The sequence below is a fragment of the Anas platyrhynchos genome, chromosome 2, assembly GCF_047663525.1.
Source record: "Anas platyrhynchos isolate ZD024472 breed Pekin duck chromosome 2, IASCAAS_PekinDuck_T2T, whole genome shotgun sequence".
NCBI classification, from domain to species: domain Eukaryota; kingdom Metazoa; phylum Chordata; class Aves; order Anseriformes; family Anatidae; genus Anas; species Anas platyrhynchos.
In genome coordinates, this window is record NC_092588.1 from 109,200,201 (window position 1) to 109,222,025 (window position 21,825).

Here is a 21,825-nt window from a genome sequence, read left to right on the forward strand (position 1 = left end):
GTTTTCAGCCCACCGAGCTGCCCAGGTGGGCTGGCTGGGGAGCTGGTGCCCAGCTGCACCCTCAGTTGCGGGTGCTGGGACGTGTTGGAGCTCAGTGCTCCCGTGGTGCCACGTGCGATGCCTCGCTTGCTGCAGCAGACCAAGAGCTCTGCCTCATGTGTGACCCTAGCACCACCTAGAAGCATGTGGAGTTGTGTGTAATGACAATCCAACAGATGATTCTCCAAAAAAATAGGCACAAAATTATTTGTGCTCAGGAACCTAAGCAGTAAGGGCACGTGCAGCTGTCAGTGCCTTGCCAGCAATGCCCAAGGACTGAAGCTGTCTCACACACATTCCCCATCTCCACTTTTCAGCTTTTACAGGTTTGGGAGCAGTTTAGGAGCTTGTGAGCACACGGAGAAAATGTTGCTCACAATCTTCTCGATTCGCAGAGGAAACCAGTAGCTGCTTAAAATGAGAATCTGTTTCCTTAGCCGTGTGTTCGTGCTGCGTCTTGTACGCTCGGCTTCCAGTCCTTGACTGAGGCTCCCAGGCTACATTTAATTTAATTACAGTCTGATGGCTGGCATTGAAATAGGTGAAGATATAAATGTAACTGGTGCCTAGAAGTTATGTATGTAGGGTGAGCTTATAATACTGGAGACCTTTTCTGGCATCATTGCTATCAGAAAGTACCTTCTGATGAAGGACTGGCTGTGCTGCCTTGACAGGTACAGTCTCCCCAAGCAGGGCTTTAAGTGACTGATTTTTAACAGAGGAAAGAAAAGGCATTGTGGTCTTGCATGAGAGGTTACAGAATCTGTGGAGGATGGCATTTACTGCCCATAGCCCCAGCTGCAGCTGAGGGGCTTATCTCACATGGTTTGTAAACGTGGGAAGGGTCCAAGAGCTTCTGGTCAGATTAGTTGTAACAAATGCCAGTCATATGGAAAGTTTGTCAAGAAAAGTTGAGTTTTGTGGCTACCCTCATGGCAAAGTCCCTCCTCTTCCCTCAAGTGGAGAGATGGAGCCGGTCTGCACCCATGACCTGGTTTATTGCAAGCTACTGCAGAGTTCAGCTCGTATAACCAACATGCGCTGCAGAATTTCACCTTCAGCTTAGCAGTAAAAGGAGGTGTATCTTTGTGGTTGTAAGGAAATCAACTTAAAACTAGGTGTTCAAAGTCAACTAGCGTGGAGTTAACAAACTAACCAACTCTAGAGACAGCCGGAAACAATAGGGCTGCACAATAGGAGTTATCCCTTTAATCTGTAGCCTAACTTCAAACAACTATTTTGTTATTGATTACCTCAGCAAAAAAAATCAGATACGTTTATCTCACAATCCTTCTGCACATTGCCCACAGCCAAGAGCCTCAGCTGTCTCCAGAGCAGCTGCCAAAATTTCCATCTTTCTCCCGGTACTTTCTTTAGTGCCATTGTGTATTTAAACATTTGCGGGATAGTAAGATTGCTACATAGCTTTCACATTTTATTTATTTTGGAATTCGTTTTTTTTTTTTACACAAGGAACACTGTAACTCTGCCATATTTACTTTTTATATTCAATTCAATAAAATATATTTACCTCAAGTGGACACAAAATTTCCAGTTTGCTGTGGAAAGCATGGGGCTGTGCTGCAGAACTTGTTCCAAGCGAGCACAGAGAATGTGAGGGCTTGCCAGTGCGAAGTGTAGGAGGGAAGTCATGAGTAAGAAGACTCTTACTGCTATTGTCAACAGGCGCTCATTGAACGGGTAGAAGTTACAGATGTCAGGGCAAGACGGTAGTGTTTTTTTTCTTTTTTTTTTTTTTTTTTTCTGTTGTTGTTTTATGCTTCTCCGACAGACTGATGGCTGCCAACGACCAAATTCTGCCAAGACCATCTTGAAAGTTCTTTTGTTTAACCTTAAATAGGAATTTGAAACCTTAGGTAGCGAAATGTCAAGTTTTCTCAAGTAATCTGAGTTTTATAATTTGATATCGTTTGGGATAATAATTAGTGTAGGAAATGAGGTGTGTTTGTTTGCTTGTTTGTTTTGAGAATCTACCAAACTCCAGGCTTTTTAATAACCTAGGAAGCCTGCAGAAGCCTATGTGGGCTTCTAGTGGCTGTCCAGAGTTGTCTTACCCCCTCCTCCTGCTGCTAAGAGAATAAGGCTGTCCATCTCCCTCTCCACATACTGTTGAGAAAAGCCATCATATACAGGCTATTTTTGATCCTATTCCTTTCTATAATTATATGGAACTTTTATAAATCTGTCTGGTTGGAAAGAGCCTGTATACTTTGGGAGGGCTCATTTGATCTAAATTTAAGGGTGTCTCATGTCCAGTTGTGAAACTTGCTATTTTAGTTTGTCCTACCTACAGCTTTTACTAAAACAAGAGGAGAAAGATGAAATAAAGAAGAGAGACTGAAAAGTGTATATGTGAGAAGGGAATGATGACTCATAAATGAAACTGCATTTGAAAATGAAAAGGATCAAGGTGTACTGATCATAAGAAAAAAAGTTCTTTTTTTTTTTTTTTTTCTCCTGTGAAGAAGGCACAATTAAATCATGTGGTCATTTATCTTCTGAATACATTAAGGTACATTTGTGGAACAACCTATAAGCCTGAATTGAACAGATAATTTTGAAGAAGGAAATCTATTTAAAGAAAGGAATTTTAGTGCAGTCTTTAATAGGTGATATTTATGTGCTAGATTCCACTGGAAGACTTCTGCAGGCTTCTGGAAAATCCCATTTAGCTGTCCATTGCCTTTGGATGGTTCTAATAACTGCACGGTTATACAGCAAAGCAGGTAGTAGGAAGGGAAGGAAGATGAAGGCAGCAGTGCAAGAAGCCCAATGGGCTTTCTCTGAACTTTAGGCTGCAATGAATAGAAATTAAAGCTTATGAATAGATACCTGAGTTTCTGCTTTTTTCCTAAGCGTTGTCTCTTTCACCTCTCTGCTCATGTTCTGCTCTTTCAGATTTGTTCTGGCATCCCTAAAACCTGGGGATACCCAACAGTCTTGAAATAAGCCTTTCTGTAGGGTTTAAGTAGCATGCAATTAGAAGACTGGAGTTCTTCTGTACACAGAACTGCAAAAAGTGCTTGTTCTGTTTCTTAAAATGTTTACCAGAAATTCTCAACAGCCAGCTCTTTCCAGCTCACCCTTCTTATTTTCCTAATATTCTTCATCACCAACTGAAAGTTAAAAGATAATGAAGACATAGATATCTGACATTTAAATGAGGTTGATAAGAAGGATGTTTGATTTTTATAAATCATTTTGGTTTAAAAAAATATAACGCTGCCAGTGTGGCATTGACTTAAAAAATGGCTACACATCAGAGGAGGAAAAGGGTCCTTTTGGTTGATTCCAGTGAGTATTTGCACTAATCTCAATGCTGTGGTAGGCTTTCATCTTTGTCCCAAAAGAAAACAAAAAACTGTTACTGATAGTAATTGCTTGTAGAATAGTAAATGATAATGGGACTCTTACAACTTGCTCTGTAGGCTCATTCAAACACACTGTGTCTTTAATACAGCCAAAGGCAAAGTTGTATGCCAGAGAACAGGGAATGCAAGCTATGCTTTATGAAAGAGGGCCTGTATCCTGGAAAGCAGCACTTCTGAGGAGTCAGGAGTTGACAAGCAACTGCACAAGCTTCCAGTGCAGTGCTGAGGGATGGTGGCTCTGAGGCTTGCATCCTGGGATGCACAAGAAAAGGACCATAAAAATGTTTTTTTTTTTGCCTCTGCGAACGGTGGAGCTGGTACTAGAATAACATACACAATTCAGTGCTACTGTTCATAAAGGAAAATGTTGAGAATAGAAGATGATGTTAAATATTAAATAGTGCAGCAAAAATTATTTGAGTTCTGAAAGAAATGCCTTGCTGTGCAACTTGAGCAGTACTTTGCTTATTAAATATTAAGTGATAACTTGACTGATACACAGGATATGGAATTGTGAGGAGTGGTTGATACAGGTGATGATTGTGCTGCTTTGCAGAAGGACCTTGACAGGCTGAGAAAGGGTCTGACAGGAACCTGAGAAGTTCAGCGAAGGGATGTACAAAGTCCAGTCCCTGGGGAGGAATAACCCCATCTACCAGGACCTGCAGAAAAAAAGCTTTGCAGAAAAAGCCCTGAGGGTCTTGGTGGATACCAGGTTCACCAAGAGCCAGAAATGAGCCCTCACAACAAAGAAAACCAACAGCCTCCCAGGCTGAACTAGGTGTTGTATCGCTAGTGAGGGAGAAGATCCTTCCCTTCTGCTTAGCCCTGGTGAGACACACCTGGTGTGCTGGGTCCAGTTCTGGACTTACCAGTACGGAAGAGACTTGAACATACTGGGGTGAGTCCAACGAAGGACTACAAAAGTGATTAGGGCTCTGAAGCATCTGACACATGAGGAGAGCTGGGACTGTTCATCTCCATCCTTGGAGATACTCAGAACCCAACCGGGCACAGCCCAGAGCAACCTGCTGGAGCTGTCCCTGCTTTGAGCAGTGGAGGTAAACTAGGGGGACTCCACAGGTCACTTCCAGCCTCAGCTATTCTGTGAGATGGCTCTCTAGTGTAAAAAGCCTTTTTTTTCTTTTTTTTTTAAGAATTGTTGAATTTGAGCGCATCCAGAACTTACTGCTGGAAACTGAAACAGTACAAAACTGAAGTGGAAATTGAACTTTTTTTAAATGAGGGGAAAATAATCATGAGTTGAAACTGTCAAGCTGTGACAGAATGAATGTCTTGCTAAGAGTTACACTCTGTAATTTCATACTAAATAGACTTGAGGTCAGCAAGTGCATCTATCCACTCTTCGGTGAGAGCAACTGTGTGCATGGTCCTTTCTGACAGGTGCTTGTTCGTTTAGCTTTCTCCTAGCACAAATTCTGACATTGCCTGGTAATCTCTTCCTGTCCTTGGTTAGAAGGTAGTTTAATGTTATTAACTGCATAGCAACTAGGGGAAATCTAGTAATCTAGTGGTCTGTGGTACGTAGGAAGTCGTGTTAGAAAGTCAGATTATTTTCTTTGATCAAAGGCTGTGTTAGAGAGAAAATGCCTTTTTTTTTTTTTTTTTTTTTTTTTAAGTTCAGACTTAAAGGGAGTAATTTTTTTTTCTGGAGGAGTCATCTCAAGGTGTTTACCTTAGGAAATACACAGTAAAGAAGACGAAATGGAGTGGAATGATCATGACTGGTTCAATTTTTTATATGTCCTTACTTGACTCAACTCTATGACCTGATATATTCTCCTTCACCAGAACCAAAAGGGGGTTATTTTATGAAATACACTTCATAATATGCAAAAGAACAGCAATGTTCACTTCTTTCCCACAATAAATTTATTCCCTGTGTTAGCACATCTGCTTTGAATGTCGTCTTATAAATTAGGCTATCACATCAGCTTTTTAGATTGCCCTGTCCATGGCATGAGAGACTTTGTCCAGATGTGAGAAAAGATGTGAAAATTGCTTAGTCTACCAACACTTGTTCTCTTTTCTCATGAACTGTTGTTTGTCTTTTTTTTTTTTTTTTTCTCTCTCTGTCACTGGGAATAAGTAAATCTTATCATTTGAACCACATAATTTATCTTCATTTTGCCAGCACTCTTAAGTTGTTCTGTTCCTTGCTGTGGCTGATAGGTATAAAATACTGCTGAGGTAGGATGTGGATTAGCTGTTCTTTGTGACATTACACAGAATTTAAAACATGAAGAATTCTGCTATCTTTGTGGCATGTAAGCTGTCTACTGCCAAACTGGCTAGTGTAATAAGAATATATAGAGCAGCTGTCTACTTGGACATGGTGTTGGGGAAGATCATCAGTTCTTAGAGTGTAGCCACCCAGGCTGTGTGGAAATCAATTAAGTGTGTAGGCAAAGAAATGTACTGTGAAGAAATCTTCTGATGGCATTATTTGCTCCTGATCTAAGATGTCAACCACAACTGGAGTCTCCAGGTTCTGCTGTCTGTGATTCTTACCTTTTCTCTTTGTATGCTATTGACCATTTCTGTGACCTTCTGCCGATTTGGGCCCTTCTTTGTGATTGCTTCTAGCATAGTTTCTTTTTGGATATGTAAACTGTGTTTCATGGCACTTGTTATTTATTTTTGTTACTCTGATGTTTGGTATGTGGAGGAGCTTATTGTGTTAACTTCTTCAAGGTTACTTAATGTTGTTTTTTGTTTTGATGTGATACTAGTCACTTCATTTTCAAAACTGTACCTAATAAGAACTTTGAGAACGGCTTATCAATCTCTCCATGCAAACTCTGCATTATAGTTACTTGTAGATGCAAATATAACTTCTCACTGTTTGTTGGGACAATGTTGGGACTTGAAGTGAGCTGAAAAAATACCCCCACATTTTACATAATTTGCACAACTATCCTGTATTACAGTCCATGCTTAGGACTCTATCACTTCTCAACATCTGACTATACAGTGCAAATAATTGCATCTCATCTAGGTCAGGTTGTATCCTGAAAGTTATGTCAACTTTTCCAATGTCCTTTGGAATCTATATAATACCTTTATCACCCTAAATTGTTTCAAAGTACATTTATTACTTTTGAGAAATCCAGCTGTATGTTTTTACACTTGTATAGAACTAGGTTAAGGAAGTACTTCAAAATAAAAGATTTTACTGCTTTAGATCTGACCTCACATAACTAATTATATTAACTGAACAAGTAGTTAAATGTAAGACCTGTCATTCCTGAGGCAATGAGTTAAAAATATGGAGTCAAGGTGTGTGGGTTGGTGTCGATTTAAAAAAATATATTATTTTTTTTTAGAAAGGCTTCTCCTTTGGGGACATAAATTCCCAATACTGAACTTGATATGCATCTGAGTATTTAAAACTTACTGCCTTCTAGTTTGCAGGTTTCTGCTATAGTTTCTGAAGCATTTGCATATGGCTCCTATCGGGTGTTCTTTCAGAAATGAATGACAAAATTAGTTGGGTCCCTGTGAGTCACCTGTCAGTAGGTAAAGCAGTGCTGTCTTTTGGAGCTCAGTGTGTTTGGTATGGAGTGCAGGAAGGTTTGGGGTGTTGGGGTGGGGAACTCTCGAGCTGCAGACCTGTGTGGGCAAGGAAACTTGCACTCCAGAAACTTCATTGGTACAATTCCACAGACACAATCCTTTCCTTTATGCATCTTGTATCCAAGGAAAACAAAGCTTGAGATGCTGTGGCTTAGGCTGGCAATTTAGCAAGCAAACTTTGTGATGCAAGCCCAATCTTGCATCATTACAGTGCATCTACACAGAGTTAGCGCTGCTGTGGCTAGGGGAATGCTCCTTCCTCTTTCCTGTGGAGTGTAGTGAGCATCTTCGCTTTGTAAGTGTTAAATCTCATTAATTCTGTCATCCTAGAGACTTTTATGACTGTATTCTACATCAGTGTGCTGTAAATAAAGGCTAAGTCTTCTCCTGATCACTATGTTAACATATATGCCCAGTATTTCAGAACTACATTAGTTTTTACTTATATACCTGATGTTTTATAGCATTTCCTGGAATTTCCTCCAAGGAAGTTCATCCTACCTTATTATCTAACTCTTAATGTCCTTTCTAACCACTCCCAGGGCTTGTTTGTTCAGGAGACAATTTGATTAGACAACTGATAGTGTTTGAAAAGTTTTCTTTTCGAAGTAGCTGTGCTAATTTCTGCAAGTAGGGTGGAAGCCACTTGATGGAACTAATCCAATCACAGTCTCACTTTGAAGTTAATGACTTTTAACAGAGAAAAAATACTTTTAAATGACCTTAAATACAAGAGATATCATGATCTCTGCAGAGTATATTTTACTACCAATTGCTTTGCAATTATTTTTCTCTGGGCCAGCTTTAGAGTGATACTGAAGATGTATTTCCCTTGTTCCACTTCAGTTCTGGTCTCACCAGTCAAAGTTCAAAGTAATGTGATGGGCTGAAATACTGCAAGCAGATCTTCAGACGACTGTAGAGCTGGTGCCACATCCACACACTGTGTGAATCTGAACTAACAATTTCTTACTTGGTTTACTTTTATCTTGCTGGCTAATGTGGAAACCATAAGAGTATGTCAGTGTAATTGTTGCACAGATACGTAATCAAAAGAAATTACACCGGCTCTCTTGCTGCTGCTCTGTCGTCAGTCATGTCCGGCCCCCCCACCTGCTTGCTGTCAGTTTTAAAGTTTAGTGGCAGGCCTGTTTTATGACAGACTTGTTTTTCTTCAAAGGATGTCTGTGGTGAGAAATTACTGACATGATCTGCAACTGAAAACCCCTCAGCTCTGGTCTGGAAGGCAGCAGCCTTGCTGAAGGTGTATTTCTGGGAACAGGGCCCACAAGCGGCCGGCAGCTTTGACACCAGTTTGTAGGGCCGGGTTGAGGCCTGAAGGCAGCAGTCTAGCTGAGGGTGTGTTTCTGGGAACGAAGACCCACAAGCGGCTGGCAGCTTTGACACCAGTTTGTAGGGTTGTGTTGACGTTAAAGCTGGCTGGAGGCCAAGGGCCGGCCTTGCCACAACAGCCTTGCCATGGGAGCAGTGGTGGGTGTCCGGCTGCACCCACCCACCCCAAAGCCTACTGTCAGGATTCCCCCACGAGACCCTGGTCGGTCTGTTCTGTGTCTGCATATAAGTCATGGCTGTCTGTCAGTATGTTTTCTGGAAGTTTTGTCTCTAGAGCTTCCACATCAACCAAGCGAGTGCAGCTGGGTCTCCAGCAGCTGTTAGGATGAAGGAGTAGCTTTCACATCGGGCCATTTTCAGGATTACTCAGAGACTTGTGAGCTCCTCACCTTGGGCAGTTAAGCAGTTGAGATGAAAACTGGGTGCAGTTTCCTGAAAATAACTTTTCTCATTTCAACATGAGTTCGTAACTGAAGTCTTCAAGCTCAGCGCAGTGCAAAGCCATTGCTTCCAGTCACAAGTAATTGTTTCATATTTGGCGGAAAAAAATTGCAATAGAAAGATTTCAGATGATTCATTTCCTATGCAGCATAGGTGTAATTCTGTTGGTCTGAGGCATGAAACATGGTTTACACTTTGGTTTATTTCTTGCTTAATCATTGTATTGTCCTTCCCAATTTCGTGCAAAGAAGATACAAAGTGCTGCACCACTGTGGGGGAAGGTGATGAACGTTTTAGCAGTGGGTAATATACTCAGCGCAAGCATGACACTGCATAGGCCGATCCGATGGCACTAAAGACTGATGAGTAAGCAGAAAATGGAACAACTTCAGATGGGTTGTTCACTTAACTCAGTTTTATTAACAGTGGTGAATGCAAGATACCTTGACCTTATGGTAGGTCAGCTGCCTACAAGGCATCAGAGTGAGAATCAAAGCTCAGTAGTGCCCCGAGATTATAATCCTCCTTCAGGAAAAATGACCAGCTGTAGGTCCAGGGGAAAAATGCTACTTTTCATTGCTATGTTTCACTACTTTTTTGGTTTGGTTAAAGTCATTTTGTTTCATTTACAAGCGGTTGAAAATGTTCTTCTGTTCAGACAAGACCAAGAGGTGAGCAGTGTGAGCTACCACATCAGGACGAGGTGCAGGGTGTTACTGCACGCTGCAGCTACTGCAGGCACGAGCTGTCTGCTCTGCAACTGCTGAGCACATCTGAGAGCTAATGTATTCGTTTCAGTGGGTGTTAAAATGGCATTGTATGATGTTCTGCAGTAATAACTGGGAGGCAGTCATGATACTTGCATACTTTTTCTCTGGCAGCAACCTCTGCATAATTCAACCTGAGAACTGAAAGCCATTGCTAGGTTCTCCTGGCTTGTATCCTACTTTCAAACAAGGATCTGCAGCTGAAACTTAGCCACCCACATTTGAATTTTTTGAGCTAAATATAAGTCTTATGGTTTGGTGTTTAAGTGCTTACAGTTCGTGGCTTCCTTGATACCCCTGATACTTCTCTGGGAATCACGAAAATTGAAAATCGATGGAAATAGGATGGCTTATTAAGGCCTTTGGAAGAAGCTTCACCAGTGTGTAACACTATCAGCCTTCAGCTCTCAGGGTCAAATGCATAGTGAGGATGGACTTCAGATGAATGTAGTTTGATAATTATGTGAGGTGCCTCTTACTGAATTGTAAACCTAATTAAGACATACATAGGAGACTTTCTCCTAGTGCTTATCTATATTAAAAGCAAACATTTATTCAGCTTCACAGTCATTTCTTTTGTTTTGTTTTTTAATGTAGGTGAATATTAGAAGAAAGTCCCCTTAGTATTTATCTCAGTCAAAACTATAAAACGTGATACCCAATAAGCTGATAGTTTAGGAAACAAAAATTGGAGTTGTGGAAGGGATTCTTTTCTTTTTTATTCCAGTTGCTATTTTCCAATAAGAAAATTTGGGGCTTTTGTGTGAGAATAGGTTTATTAGGGCAATTTTTAAAACCACATTCACTTGATTTAAGATGTTTTTTTTAATGTTACTTTAAATACCAGCTGCTTGTCACTCAACTAGTAATACAGATAAATAAGTAGCAATATTGCAAACTACTGATCTTCCTTATGTTGGTTTTATAATGTATTCAATTTTAAAGGCACTATTTTTATGTATCTTTCTATATGCTTTTACCTCAGCCCAGTGAATGGGCAATGTATGAAATGTAATTTTGAGGTTATATTTTCATTAAAGTGCCGTTCTTGTTCTTGCTCTTCTGTGTAGGGTAGTATGGGAATGCATACTTTTGACAGAGAAGGAATATTTTAGAAGGGATTTGAGAGGACTTTCAGAATCTCCTTTTTAAGAGCATAGCTTAAGGGTTGTGGGGTTTTTTGTTTGTGGTTTTGTATTTATTTATTTATTTATTACATTCAGTTAGTTTAATTCCAATCTATTCCTTTTTCTTCCTAGTTCTTTTCTTAAATGCCCTTTTATGGTTTTACACTGTCAGAATTTGCTCTGGAAACTAAGGGTAGCATGGTACAAATTACTGGTAACTGTGTGTAGACCTTTGGGGTAAATATTTCTTCATGGATAACTGAAATCCCTCTCCCTTCCAGGGGCTTGGATTGCAAACTTAGCTGATTGTTGCTCAACAAAAATAGGTCCAAACCAAGGAGTTGTCACTAGGAGCCTGAAGGCAGCACTCTGATAGTCCTCTTGCATCTTTTTGCTGACCTCACTTGTGAGCTGCTCTGCAGAGCTCAGCCACTTTCCTGCTGAGAGCTCTTCTGCTTTCCTTTTTGCCCCTTTTCTCATTTTTTGGTCTCTCCTGGTATTAAAGCATGCTGTTTGCTATGCCCTTAGCTTGGTACGGCCTCTGGCAGGCACTCAGGGCTCTCTGCATACCACAGTAGGTTAATTTGAACATGTTCAAAAAGCATACCCTGCATCTCTTCGTTCAGTGGAAGAGAAATTTTCTTAGCTTATGAATATTTCTGTGCGTTTACCCTGAGGTGTCTTTTTTCTTTGCTTCTTCTCTTATATTCCTTCCTCTTCAAGCTCCTGCTTAATTTACCCTCTCAAGTAAGATGCTTGCTTTCTTCTTTGCAGCTCCTAACCTCTGGAACAACTTTCTCAAATTCATGCCTCAGAACCTCTGCTTTTAAAATGTGTTTTAAGTGATTGCTTAATTCTGAAATTGTGAAAGAATGCCTATGGAAAGTGCATGAGGATTGTTAAAGTGGCTGTGCTTAGGCTTTCTCACTGCGGCCAAAATTTATCTGTGCTCTCTGGATAGGCTTGGATCCCCTCCCCGCTAATATCAGCATTGTGGTAACATCCAGAACAGCTGCCATTTTATCTGCCCTTAGCAATTGTAATATCTGCTAGAAATGACATGAGGCTTAGTCGTCTGCCCTAACTTAACCTGCTCGCTGTAGTCCTCGCTCTGAGACACCAGCAGAGACCCAGCTGAGCACTCAGACACATTTCTCTGACTTGCTTCCAAGCTCACCAGCAGCAATCGCTTTGTGCACGCAGCTTACTCCTCACCATGCTTGGTCATTCCTAATCTTCCTCTTTACCCTACCCAGACAACCCCAAACTGGCATTGCTTTGCAGCTCCTAATCCTGGTTTCTTGGAGTAAGTTATTTTATCTTCTGCCCCCATCTCAGCAGACTTTGTCCCAGTTTAATTTTCTTCTTATTCTGGGTTCAACTTTTGTCCTTTTGTATTGAAATGAGACTGCTGCTTCCTTAATATATCCTGATGGTCTGCTAGGATATATTAAAGAAGGGGAATTAGATGCATCCTGCCTTGGATGGGACCTCCTGGGAGATGTTCTGGTCAGGACCAAGAGCTGTGGCACTCGTAGTCTGAAATGAAATTGGACCGTTCATGTTTATTTTGAAAGTGTACTGACTGCACTTTTCCAAGTGTTTGTAAATTTGGGATTTTCAGGGAATAGAAAGCCATACATCTGACTGAGATCATCCTTCTATGAAACTTCATGCACCCACTCAAAAGCATAATGGGTGTAGGACTATTTCAGACAAAGGGTTTCCAGAGGGTAATGCAAGTAATGTAATTTTCCTTAGGTCTGTCTCCTGTAGACTGTGCAACTCTTTGGTGTCCAGTAATAAAGCTGAGGGAGACATCTAGCAGGAAAAAATTCAACTTGCATAGTTTGGCAAAGTTACGCCTCATGGTTTTATCACTGGAAAGAATAAGATGACATTTTACTGCTTCTCCCCACAAACCCTCTCTAAGAAAATGAGGCTTTGGTTTCACACAGCTCAGCCTCCAAAAGCCAATGCTAGCTGTTACCCAGCACTGCGCTTCCTCCACTGCTGTCTTCACAAAACCCCGTGCTGGCTGTTCCCTAATGCTTAGCACTTTGCTCTCTCTTCTGCTCTTACAAGGTAACCAGCACTCTGACTTCTTAAAATCGGTGCCAGTTTCTTTCCCCAAGAACTGAAGGAGACTGCCGTGTGACGTGAAAGCGAAGCCACTGAAATGCCAAGAGGGACAAGAGGTGCCCGTTGCTCCCACTCAGCCCTGCACCAAGTCACCTGCCAGGGCCAAGCAAAAACTTTTTGCTCTGTTTTGGAGGAACATTACTGTTCTGCTGGTTGTGACCCCTTGAGCCAGCTCCCTGTGGAGGCTGAGGAGGGCCCTGCAGTCGGGCACTGCTGGCACCAGGGGTCTGCAGGGATGGAGGGAGGGTGCAGGTGAAGAGGTGGTCTGCAGGCAGTGGCCCCTTACAGCCAGCTGGCTCTGAGTCAGAGTGGCCCGTGAAGGGGATGGGGTATGGATTGCACCTGATTGCACCTCTTCTCCACCCCTTTTTTTTTAAATTTACGGTAAATTACACTTTTTCTGGTCTTTTGTAAGCATACCTGCCTCCAGCCTTTTCCTACAAGTTAATCTCTCAGACTGTCTCAGTATTGTGAAGTGAATTGTATCAGGGACTGCCTACTTGAAAATACTCAACTTATCTGAGTAAGCTTCTATTTTCTTATAAGGACAAGTGTTCTTTGAAGACCTTGCAATTTTGTCTCAGAGGTTAATTGTGGTAGTTATCTGGTTTGGTTTGGTTGTTTCTTTTAAGGACTGAAGCTCAAAGAGCGTAACAGGTATACTTGAGGTACCACCTGTTTCTAGCAGTCTCCACTGAGCAGTGGATCCATAGTTGTATCCATAGCAGCAGTTGCTTGTAGTACTGGAAGAAGAAATGGAGTCAAAACAGTTGATGGAAACTTTCTGTATCCCTACCAAGGGGTTAGGTAGGTGTTTGGTTCAGAGGAATAGCGTGCTTTCTTGTACTTTCACGTCTCTTGCTGGATGTTTCAATTTGTGGCTTTACCTGGCTCATTGCCCTCTGTACTTTTATGATCCTTTTACAGTCCTCCTGAGTAACCTGGCTTCCATTTATTGCATTCAAGTTTTCTGTCACTGGAAAGTTCTTGGTGCCTGTGCTTCTTATCTTTCTCTCTCATTGCGATGCTCTGTGCTGGTGTTGCTTGGCTTGGTACTTCTGATCAGGTCCCACATACTGTGTCAGAAGATTTTGCGTGCTACAATTGATCAAGCAGCACAAATGAATACAGATAATGCAAATTTGTACAAATAATGCAAATAATGAATATAGTGCTCTAGGAGAAATAAGTTATGCTAATTGAGATTTTTAAAAGGGTTATTGATTCTTCTGCTTGCTGAACGTAGATCTTGAGATTTCTCAGGGGGGAAATCTGGTATCAGAAAGCGCTATGAATAATTTTTGTGATGGGAGGGAAAAAAATGCGAGTCACCCAGAAACTCTAGGGCAACAGAAAGGCACTAGAAAATCTTTGGTCTGTAAGTTGGGGAAAAAGAAAGCAAGAGACTGTACCATTTCAGTCCTGGATCTTATCAATTATGAAGTTTGTAAAACAGGAAGGGGAAGAAAGTACTTGCTGAGTGACGTGCAACATCTGGCCAGAAATTAAACATTCCAAAATGTTTCCTAAAATTGCTTCTTGGTAACTTCACTATGCTATTTTAAATTCTTCTACAATGTTTTGCTCTGTATCTCTCTCTATAGTGAGACCATCAGGATCATGTTGTCTGCAACACCCCCAAACATACACAGACGGTTGTGCACGGCAGCACAAGCCCAAAGGATGCTGTTTATGTTCTCTGACTGCTAAACCTGATTATTTGAAGTTCACAGAAGAAAGTTGTGCTTAACCACAAAAGCAGGGGCAAAATACTGCTAATGTGTTGCAAAACAAGTTCAGACAGAAAGTTTTGATGTGTAGTCCAAACCTGAGTTTTAATTCTGATGGATAGAGTTGTTACAAATCTCTGAATTTTTAGTCTTTAGCATTTCCCCTCCTTCTCACACCTGGTTTTGAGATTCTCTTTTATCTTTAATTGTATCCCTTTGGCCTGGTATTCCCACGCCCTGAATTGTTCCATTTTCACCCCTCCTTCCTTTTCTCTGAGTTCTCAGACTGGAAAAACACTTTTTTTTTTTTTTTTTTTAAAGCGTGAAAAGTATTTTTCCCTGTGGAATAGCTGTAATCTTAATTTAATCCAATTACATCATCTAACATATTAGCTGGATGCATTTGTCGGCAATTGACCTTTTTAAAATCTGTGTCCTTGGATTACAGAGCTGATGTCTTACAGAGACAAACAGAGCTGTTTCATGCCTTTAGAAGCTGGCCGCTGATGGGCCACCTGAGGGCAGGAGCGTGGTGCCTGTGCTGGCTGGAAGGATGCAGGTAGCTCAGTGTAGCCCTGTCATTGATGATTTGGTCCCTCACCCTTTTGCACAAAACAGAGAAGAGTGGCTTGAGCGCTCTGCACATGCTGTTATCCTGTGGGTTTATAAGAGTTTCATCTGCTTTAACTCGCCTTTTAATAAGTTTGAGGTTTGCAAATGGAGTCCAGCAAAAAGATGCCAGCTATCCGAAACCAAATGCATGTAAAGTATTTAGAGCCTTCTGTAGGTCACAGATCCAAAGGAAAATGCGGAAACTAACTGTCCAGTACAGAAATAGCTGGCTACAAATCCATAACAAAATGTATTATTTTTGTTTCACTGAGGAATATGATGCAACTCTGTGTTGAGTCTAAAGAGCAAGCAAATAAAATACTCTGAATTATTCAACCTAATTGGATAAACATCATTCTTTAGAAAATTTTGTTAGACACAGAACTTCTTTTTCTTCTTTTCTTCTGTATCTTCCCAGGTAATGTTCTTTCTATTGTTAGGATAACAAACATCCGCAGATTAAATTTCAGTAACTTGAGGCATATGGCAGAATGCTGAATTGTTTCCAAAGATAGCAGATTGGATTTCTGTCTAGGAACAAAATTCATATTGGTAGTAGTTTTCATTGCAGTTTGTCTGTGTGTTACATAGTTCAGTAGTTTCTTCTTTTGTTGTTTTTTAATTCAAAGTGTCGTATGCAGCTTTCCTTTGAGCTGTATGGAACATTCAGCTGATCTTCAGGCATCATCTTTCTGATACTGCTCATGCTCCACCTGGCTTTTCTGTCGGTAGCTTTAATGCAAACCTGCGAGTTAGTGTGAAATGAATGTAGCAGTTGTGCTTTCAACAAAGACAAAAATTGCTGACATGCAGAGAACAGTTGTCCAATGCTGCTCTTGATATGTGTAGAATTTAATAGATGGAAGATTGATAATGTTCAGACTTACTGGAACTGGTCCACTCAAAGCCATCCTTTCAAATGGAGAAAGAACTTAGCTTGCAATACTACTAATACTTCAGTAGAAGTGTAGCTCTCTGCATATATATATATATATATATATATATATATATATATATATGTATGTATGTATGTATACATGTGCTTGAGAGATTGTCTTTGGTTTTCTTACTGAAACATTCTCAACTCGTGAAGGTAGAAATGTTTCATATGTATTTAAGAAAGTCTACACTGGACTGTCACCTAGCTTTTAAAATCTAAAATCTGCTGAATTTTCCGAATAAATCCGTCAGTCTAGCCTTTGTCAGTGAAATGTTTAGTGAAATGAATCCACTTTAGGATTACAGTAAATAGGCAGATTCCCTCAGATGAATGAGAGTTAAGAACCTGTGTGGAAATAGTGCCTTGCTCTGAAAAGGTCACTGCTCTCTTCCTTTCCCATTGCCCCAGTATGCAGTTAGATAATGTGAAATGCACTGCTTAACACTTCTTGTTTCTTTAACAGGCAAAACGAAGGCTGGAGCTAGGAGAAAGTGGCCACCAGTACCTTGCTGAAGGACTAAAGACTCCAAAGGGGAAAGGAAGAGCGGCAACAAGAAGTCCAGATAGTCCAAAAAGTAAGGGAACTTACTTTTGGCACAGGGTTTTCAATTTTCCTAGCTTGAGAACAAAGCAAACCAGTACAATGTGCTGCATCACCCAGCTAAAAGAGAGTGTGTGTTGCTGTCCTCACCTGGATGCACATGCAGCAAATTCAAGCATGCAGCCAGGCAACATGCTGCGTGGTCAGTGGAGAGCTGCTGAGAGGCTGCAGAGGCTCCTGGCTGCTGGATCCGTCCTGCTGCAGGCTGGGCAGCCTGCAGCTTCTTTGGTCCAGGAACCATCTTCAGCCAAGGGCATCTAGCTGGGTACTCTTAGGAGAGGTAGATGCTGAAGAATCAGAGTATTATGATGGGATCAAATCACAGTTATGGGGCAAGGCTAATCAGGGAAGTCTCTTCTTCAATGACAAAAGTTACGGCAGGTGATTGGCAGGGCTCATTTCCCCAGGCAGGGATTTGCAAAGAACGGTAGCTGTGCTTCAGCGATGTTAAATGTTCAGTGCTGTCTGTGGCCTCTGATCTGTCTTCTCTCCCTGCAATACAGCTAGATTATTGCTGCCACTATTTAATGTCTGTTTTAAATTGAAGTGCATTCTCACAGAAGCTCAATATACCATTCAGAGCACAGGATACTGCTGCAGTGTTGATAAGGCTGTATAGAGGACTTTGTTGCTGCATGAGAAGGATCGCATGCCATTTGAGGTGGGGGGTCAAGTAGCCTCTTGCCGTTCTTATGCTGATCCTCTTATTTTTCCCTAACCCCCAAATTTAGAAACCAACCAACCAAAACCAACAACAACAAAACCCACACCGTGCTCTAAATACATGATGCCACTTAACTGAGATGACTTCCTCCATTTCCCAGTACAAACAAGCCTTGAATCTCCCAAAGAACATGGTGCAGGTGGCTTTCTTTGCAAGCAGGCAATGAATTGGTTTTCACTGAAAAGCCATCATATTCTTAAAAATATTTCGTGGCAGTCTAAAATTTTACTTTCAGGTGGGATTTCAGTTTAGACTGACTTTCTCAATTAAGTGTGAGACCTGAATCTTGAAAATATGGAAATGACCACCAGATCAGCCTAAGACTCATCCTGTGCAGTATTTCACTTAACCTAAAGCAAGTGAAAGGTTTGAGTAGTACAATAAAGGTTTTGCTAACAGCGATGATCATACCACAGGGAAACTTTCAACCCAGCAGGCTTCTAATAATGTCTGGCTTATTTCCCTTGACACAAAGGCCTTGAACGTTCAGAATTAGAAATTATTCTGATCCATATATTTAAACTCTTAAAAACTCATCTATTAAACATATTGATGCTACACTTGTGTGTGAAAGCAGCGAATTATAAGATTGAAGCCATTTGCTGACTTCTCATTTAAAAGAAATGGATGCTCTTGCTCTGTTTGAGCATTATTTGGTTATGGAGAAATTATGATTATAAATTGCATCTCATGTCAATCTCATCTAATTCACTTGAGCATTTTGTAAATCGTGGAGTCTGGCACTGACGGAATCTGTCATTTTGTTCACCCACTGAAGTACACCTAAGTCCTGCTCAATTGCATGTGAAACACTTATCTTACAAGAGGGGAAAATCAAACCCTGATGAAAGCTGGCTATCAGCCGGATGAAGGAGAGTCATAGGGGGATTTTTGGTATTGCTGCCAGGATAAATAGATACTAAAAATACTATTAAGAATTCACATAGTGAAAGCCAAAGTAGAATATTGCTATATGTAACCGTCAGACTAATGGAAATATTTGCATTTAAAAAAATACACGTATTTGCTCATGTACCTGTGATTTTTGGAAAAGTACATCTTGAAATACAAATAAATACCCAGTGGTAAGTTGTGTCAGTGCAGAAGTTTGAGAGATTTCTTTAGTTAATATGAAAGAAATGTCTGTAATATGCATCCTTTCATTTCTGGATACTGCCTTCGGAACCAATGAGAAAATTGATTTGTCTTTTTTTTTTTTTTTTTTTTCTTCGTCTCTCTCCAAGCTCCAAAATCTCCTTCAGAAAAGACTCGGTATGATACATCACTTGGACTTCTTACAAAGAAGTTCATTCAGTTGCTGAGCCAATCTCCTGATGGGGTCCTAGATTTGAACAGAGCGGCAGAGGTCCTCAAGGTGCAAAAAAGGAGGATTTACGATATCACCAATGTACTGGAAGGCATCCATCTCATTAAGAAAAAATCCAAAAACAACATTCAGTGGATGTGAGTATTCATTATCCTTTTCCATTCCTCCTGTCTGGTTTCACTCTCTTACAGGGTAGCAATATTATTCTTCTCCCACTTTCCCTTCTAACGTTTTGCTCCAAGCAATCATCCAAAGTGCCTTCTATCAGGACAAAACTTTCTTTTTCAGTTAATTAGGACATATTTTCAGTGTATAAATAATGTTTCTCAAGGAAATTAATCCCACATTTTGTCTGATTACTGGATTAACTAATTTGTTTCTGCAGGTGGAAGAAGTTTTTGTGTGCACATCTTTACCTACTGTCTTCCTCAGTCTTTTTCAGGGTGTAGTTAAAGTAGAGGGGAGTTAGACACAAGATTTTGCAAATGCTTAGTAATATTCTACTTTTCTATCTTGAAATGTGTTGTCATGATAAAATGTTTTTTTTTTTTTCTGGAATGTGTAGTTTATGTTGACACAGCATGGGCAGGTTTAGGAGGAAAGGCATAAGAAATTGATGTGCAGTGTAAAACCCTGCCTTTTTGCTTTCCTGTAGTGTGGTGTCCAGCTTTACAAATGTTCTAAAGGTGTCTTTGTTCTTTGGGTTTGTAGGGGCTGCAGTCTGTCAGAGGATGGTGGCATGATGGCACAGCGTCAAGGCCTCACAAAGGAGGTGACTGAACTGACTCAGGAAGAGAAGAAACTGGATGAGCTAATCCAAAGCTGCACCCTGGACCTCAAGTTGCTAACAGAGGACTCAGAGAATCAGAGATATCCTTTTTGCCAAAACCTCAAAGATGGTCAGTCTCCTTGCTGTTCCTGTAATACCAGGAAAATTCTTCCAAGGAATGTGATACGCAGCATCAGACACTTCCAGAGATTCACTAACTGGTTTTGATGTATTTTTATCTGAAAGTTACCTAAACCACTTGCACCTGGAATGCACAAAAAATAAAAAAGTGGTACATGAAGTAGCCCATAACAACAATGTTCACATAAGAGTAGAACCAAGACTTTAGCTGATTAATGAGTGATGACATCCAAAGCCCTGTGCTATTTAGACTGTTTTGAGCTTATAGCAAACCCCATTTTGTATGTGCAGAAGGCATGGAGACAAAGACTTTGCGAGATAACAGGAGTATGTGTGTGTACTGATTATGCAATACTTTTTTTTTTTTATATTAAACTTTGTACATAAATTACAGACACAGAGAGGAAAATAAATTTGGGAGTCAGTTTAGTTTGAAGCTTGCAACAAATTTTCAAATTTCTTTGGTTAGCGAATCTATAATAAAATATAGAAAATTATTTAAATAGTTTTATGAGCTCCTCAAAAAGTCTATTTTAGACTAAATTAATGTAATAGCAATGCTCGATCACATAAAGTTTGTGTGACTTTTGGTATTTTGGCTGCTAAAACCTCTCATAATTAACTAGTTCTCATTTTCAGTAGGTTTCCCACCTGTTAGCAACAGAGGAGAGCATTTTATTAAATACTGATATGAAAACTTTTATTACTTTACATGGTCAGTAGTTCTTAAATGGCATCTAATAAACTTATACTCTGTTTTGAAGGATAGCAAATAACCATGGGAGTGTCAGTAAAAAGTAATATGAGTAATGCAAATACTGTCTTCTAACTGCTTACACCTCAAAATGCATCTGAACACGAGATAGCTGAGTGGCACACAGAGTCAGGGTAGCACTGTCCTCAAGTAAGAGTTTGGTCCGTGAAGAGGTTTAAGGGAGACAAAGCTGAGTATTACGATTCCCTATTTGTATTACCACCTATTGGTGTGGTAGAGATCCCTGCCCTGTGGTAGCTGGCTCCCTAGGGGATGGGTGAGGAGGAATCACCGTTAGCTGTATGCTGCATGGTCAGGCACATGTAGAGCTGTTGGCCTCATGCTCTCAGATGTAGGAGAGTATAGTCCCAAAATCCTTTTGTGACTCCAAGTTTACAGATAATACAGATTATTAAGGAAGTAAAGCTGAAGTGTACAACCTGGGGATGAATCTGATTGCATCCCAGCACTGTCTTTAGCTTATCTCACTGAAGACTCACATAAGATGGCTCACTGAACATTCAAGGAGCTGAGAAGCCTCTTCCTTTGCTTAATCTCTGAAGGCAAAATTTCAGCTTTTGAAGGTTTTTCTTTTTCCTCATGATTATGTGGGATCTAAACACTGTGCCCAGCCCGTGTACTTTCTAGTCTCTCTTTAAAAACAGTCAAAAAATAACTGATTGCAACCTTAAATGTTTTGGTATGTGACCAACATTATTTTGGGGAGCTTTTGGATATGGCATCGAAGGTTGTTTTATTTGAAAGACAGGGAATCCTTTCCTTTGTTCATATCGCACTGTTGCTCTAATTTGTACTTTGGATTTGCAAACCTTGCTGTACCTTCCCAAAGGAGTGGTATAAGTCATGGTAAAAGCCATTTGCATGAAAGCTGACCTGCCATTTTGCCTCCTGACCTGATACTTTGCATTTGGTCCAAGTTAGATGTGAGATGTATGGGTTGTTGAGCTTGGGCAGGTTGTGCTGCACAGTAACAGTACACATTCAACTAAATCTTCCACATTTATGGTCCAGAAAGTGTAATGATAAATGAGATCCTGTTTCTACAGGGTAAACATGTTAGATAACTCACAGATGACAAAAATAAAGCGCTGGAAGCGCTTGCATATGATGCTGGCTGTTTGCTGTTCCAAGCACTCAGTCACACAGGTCAGTAACTGAGGCACCATTGTGCAGTAACCCACCAAAACACTCGCGCTGCATTGAGCAAGTCCATGCTGAACAGCCAGACATTCATGTTCATTCCATGCTTATGCAGAACTCGAAATCGACTTTCTACACTGTGAAGTTGTTTAAAGTAGCTGTTTAAACAGTTCTTTAAAATAGTTGGGCTACCTAGATAAATGTTTAC

General features: G+C 40.6%; 1 protein-coding gene across 4 annotated transcripts in view; it reads left to right on the forward strand.

Moving 5' to 3' along the window:
• Window positions 1-21,825, forward strand: part of E2F3 (E2F transcription factor 3) — a 44,436-nt gene that overhangs the window by 16,124 nt on the left and 6,487 nt on the right. For all 4 annotated transcript variants that reach the window (XM_027451219.3, XM_027451218.3, XM_038175087.2 and 1 more), the window contains exons 2-4: window positions 16,604-16,715; window positions 18,710-18,929; window positions 19,504-19,662. In XM_027451219.3, coding sequence (XP_027307020.2) covers window positions 16,604-16,715; window positions 18,710-18,929; window positions 19,504-19,662 — 491 coding nt within the window. The remainder of the gene's footprint in view (window positions 1-16,603; window positions 16,716-18,709; window positions 18,930-19,503; window positions 19,663-21,825) is intronic.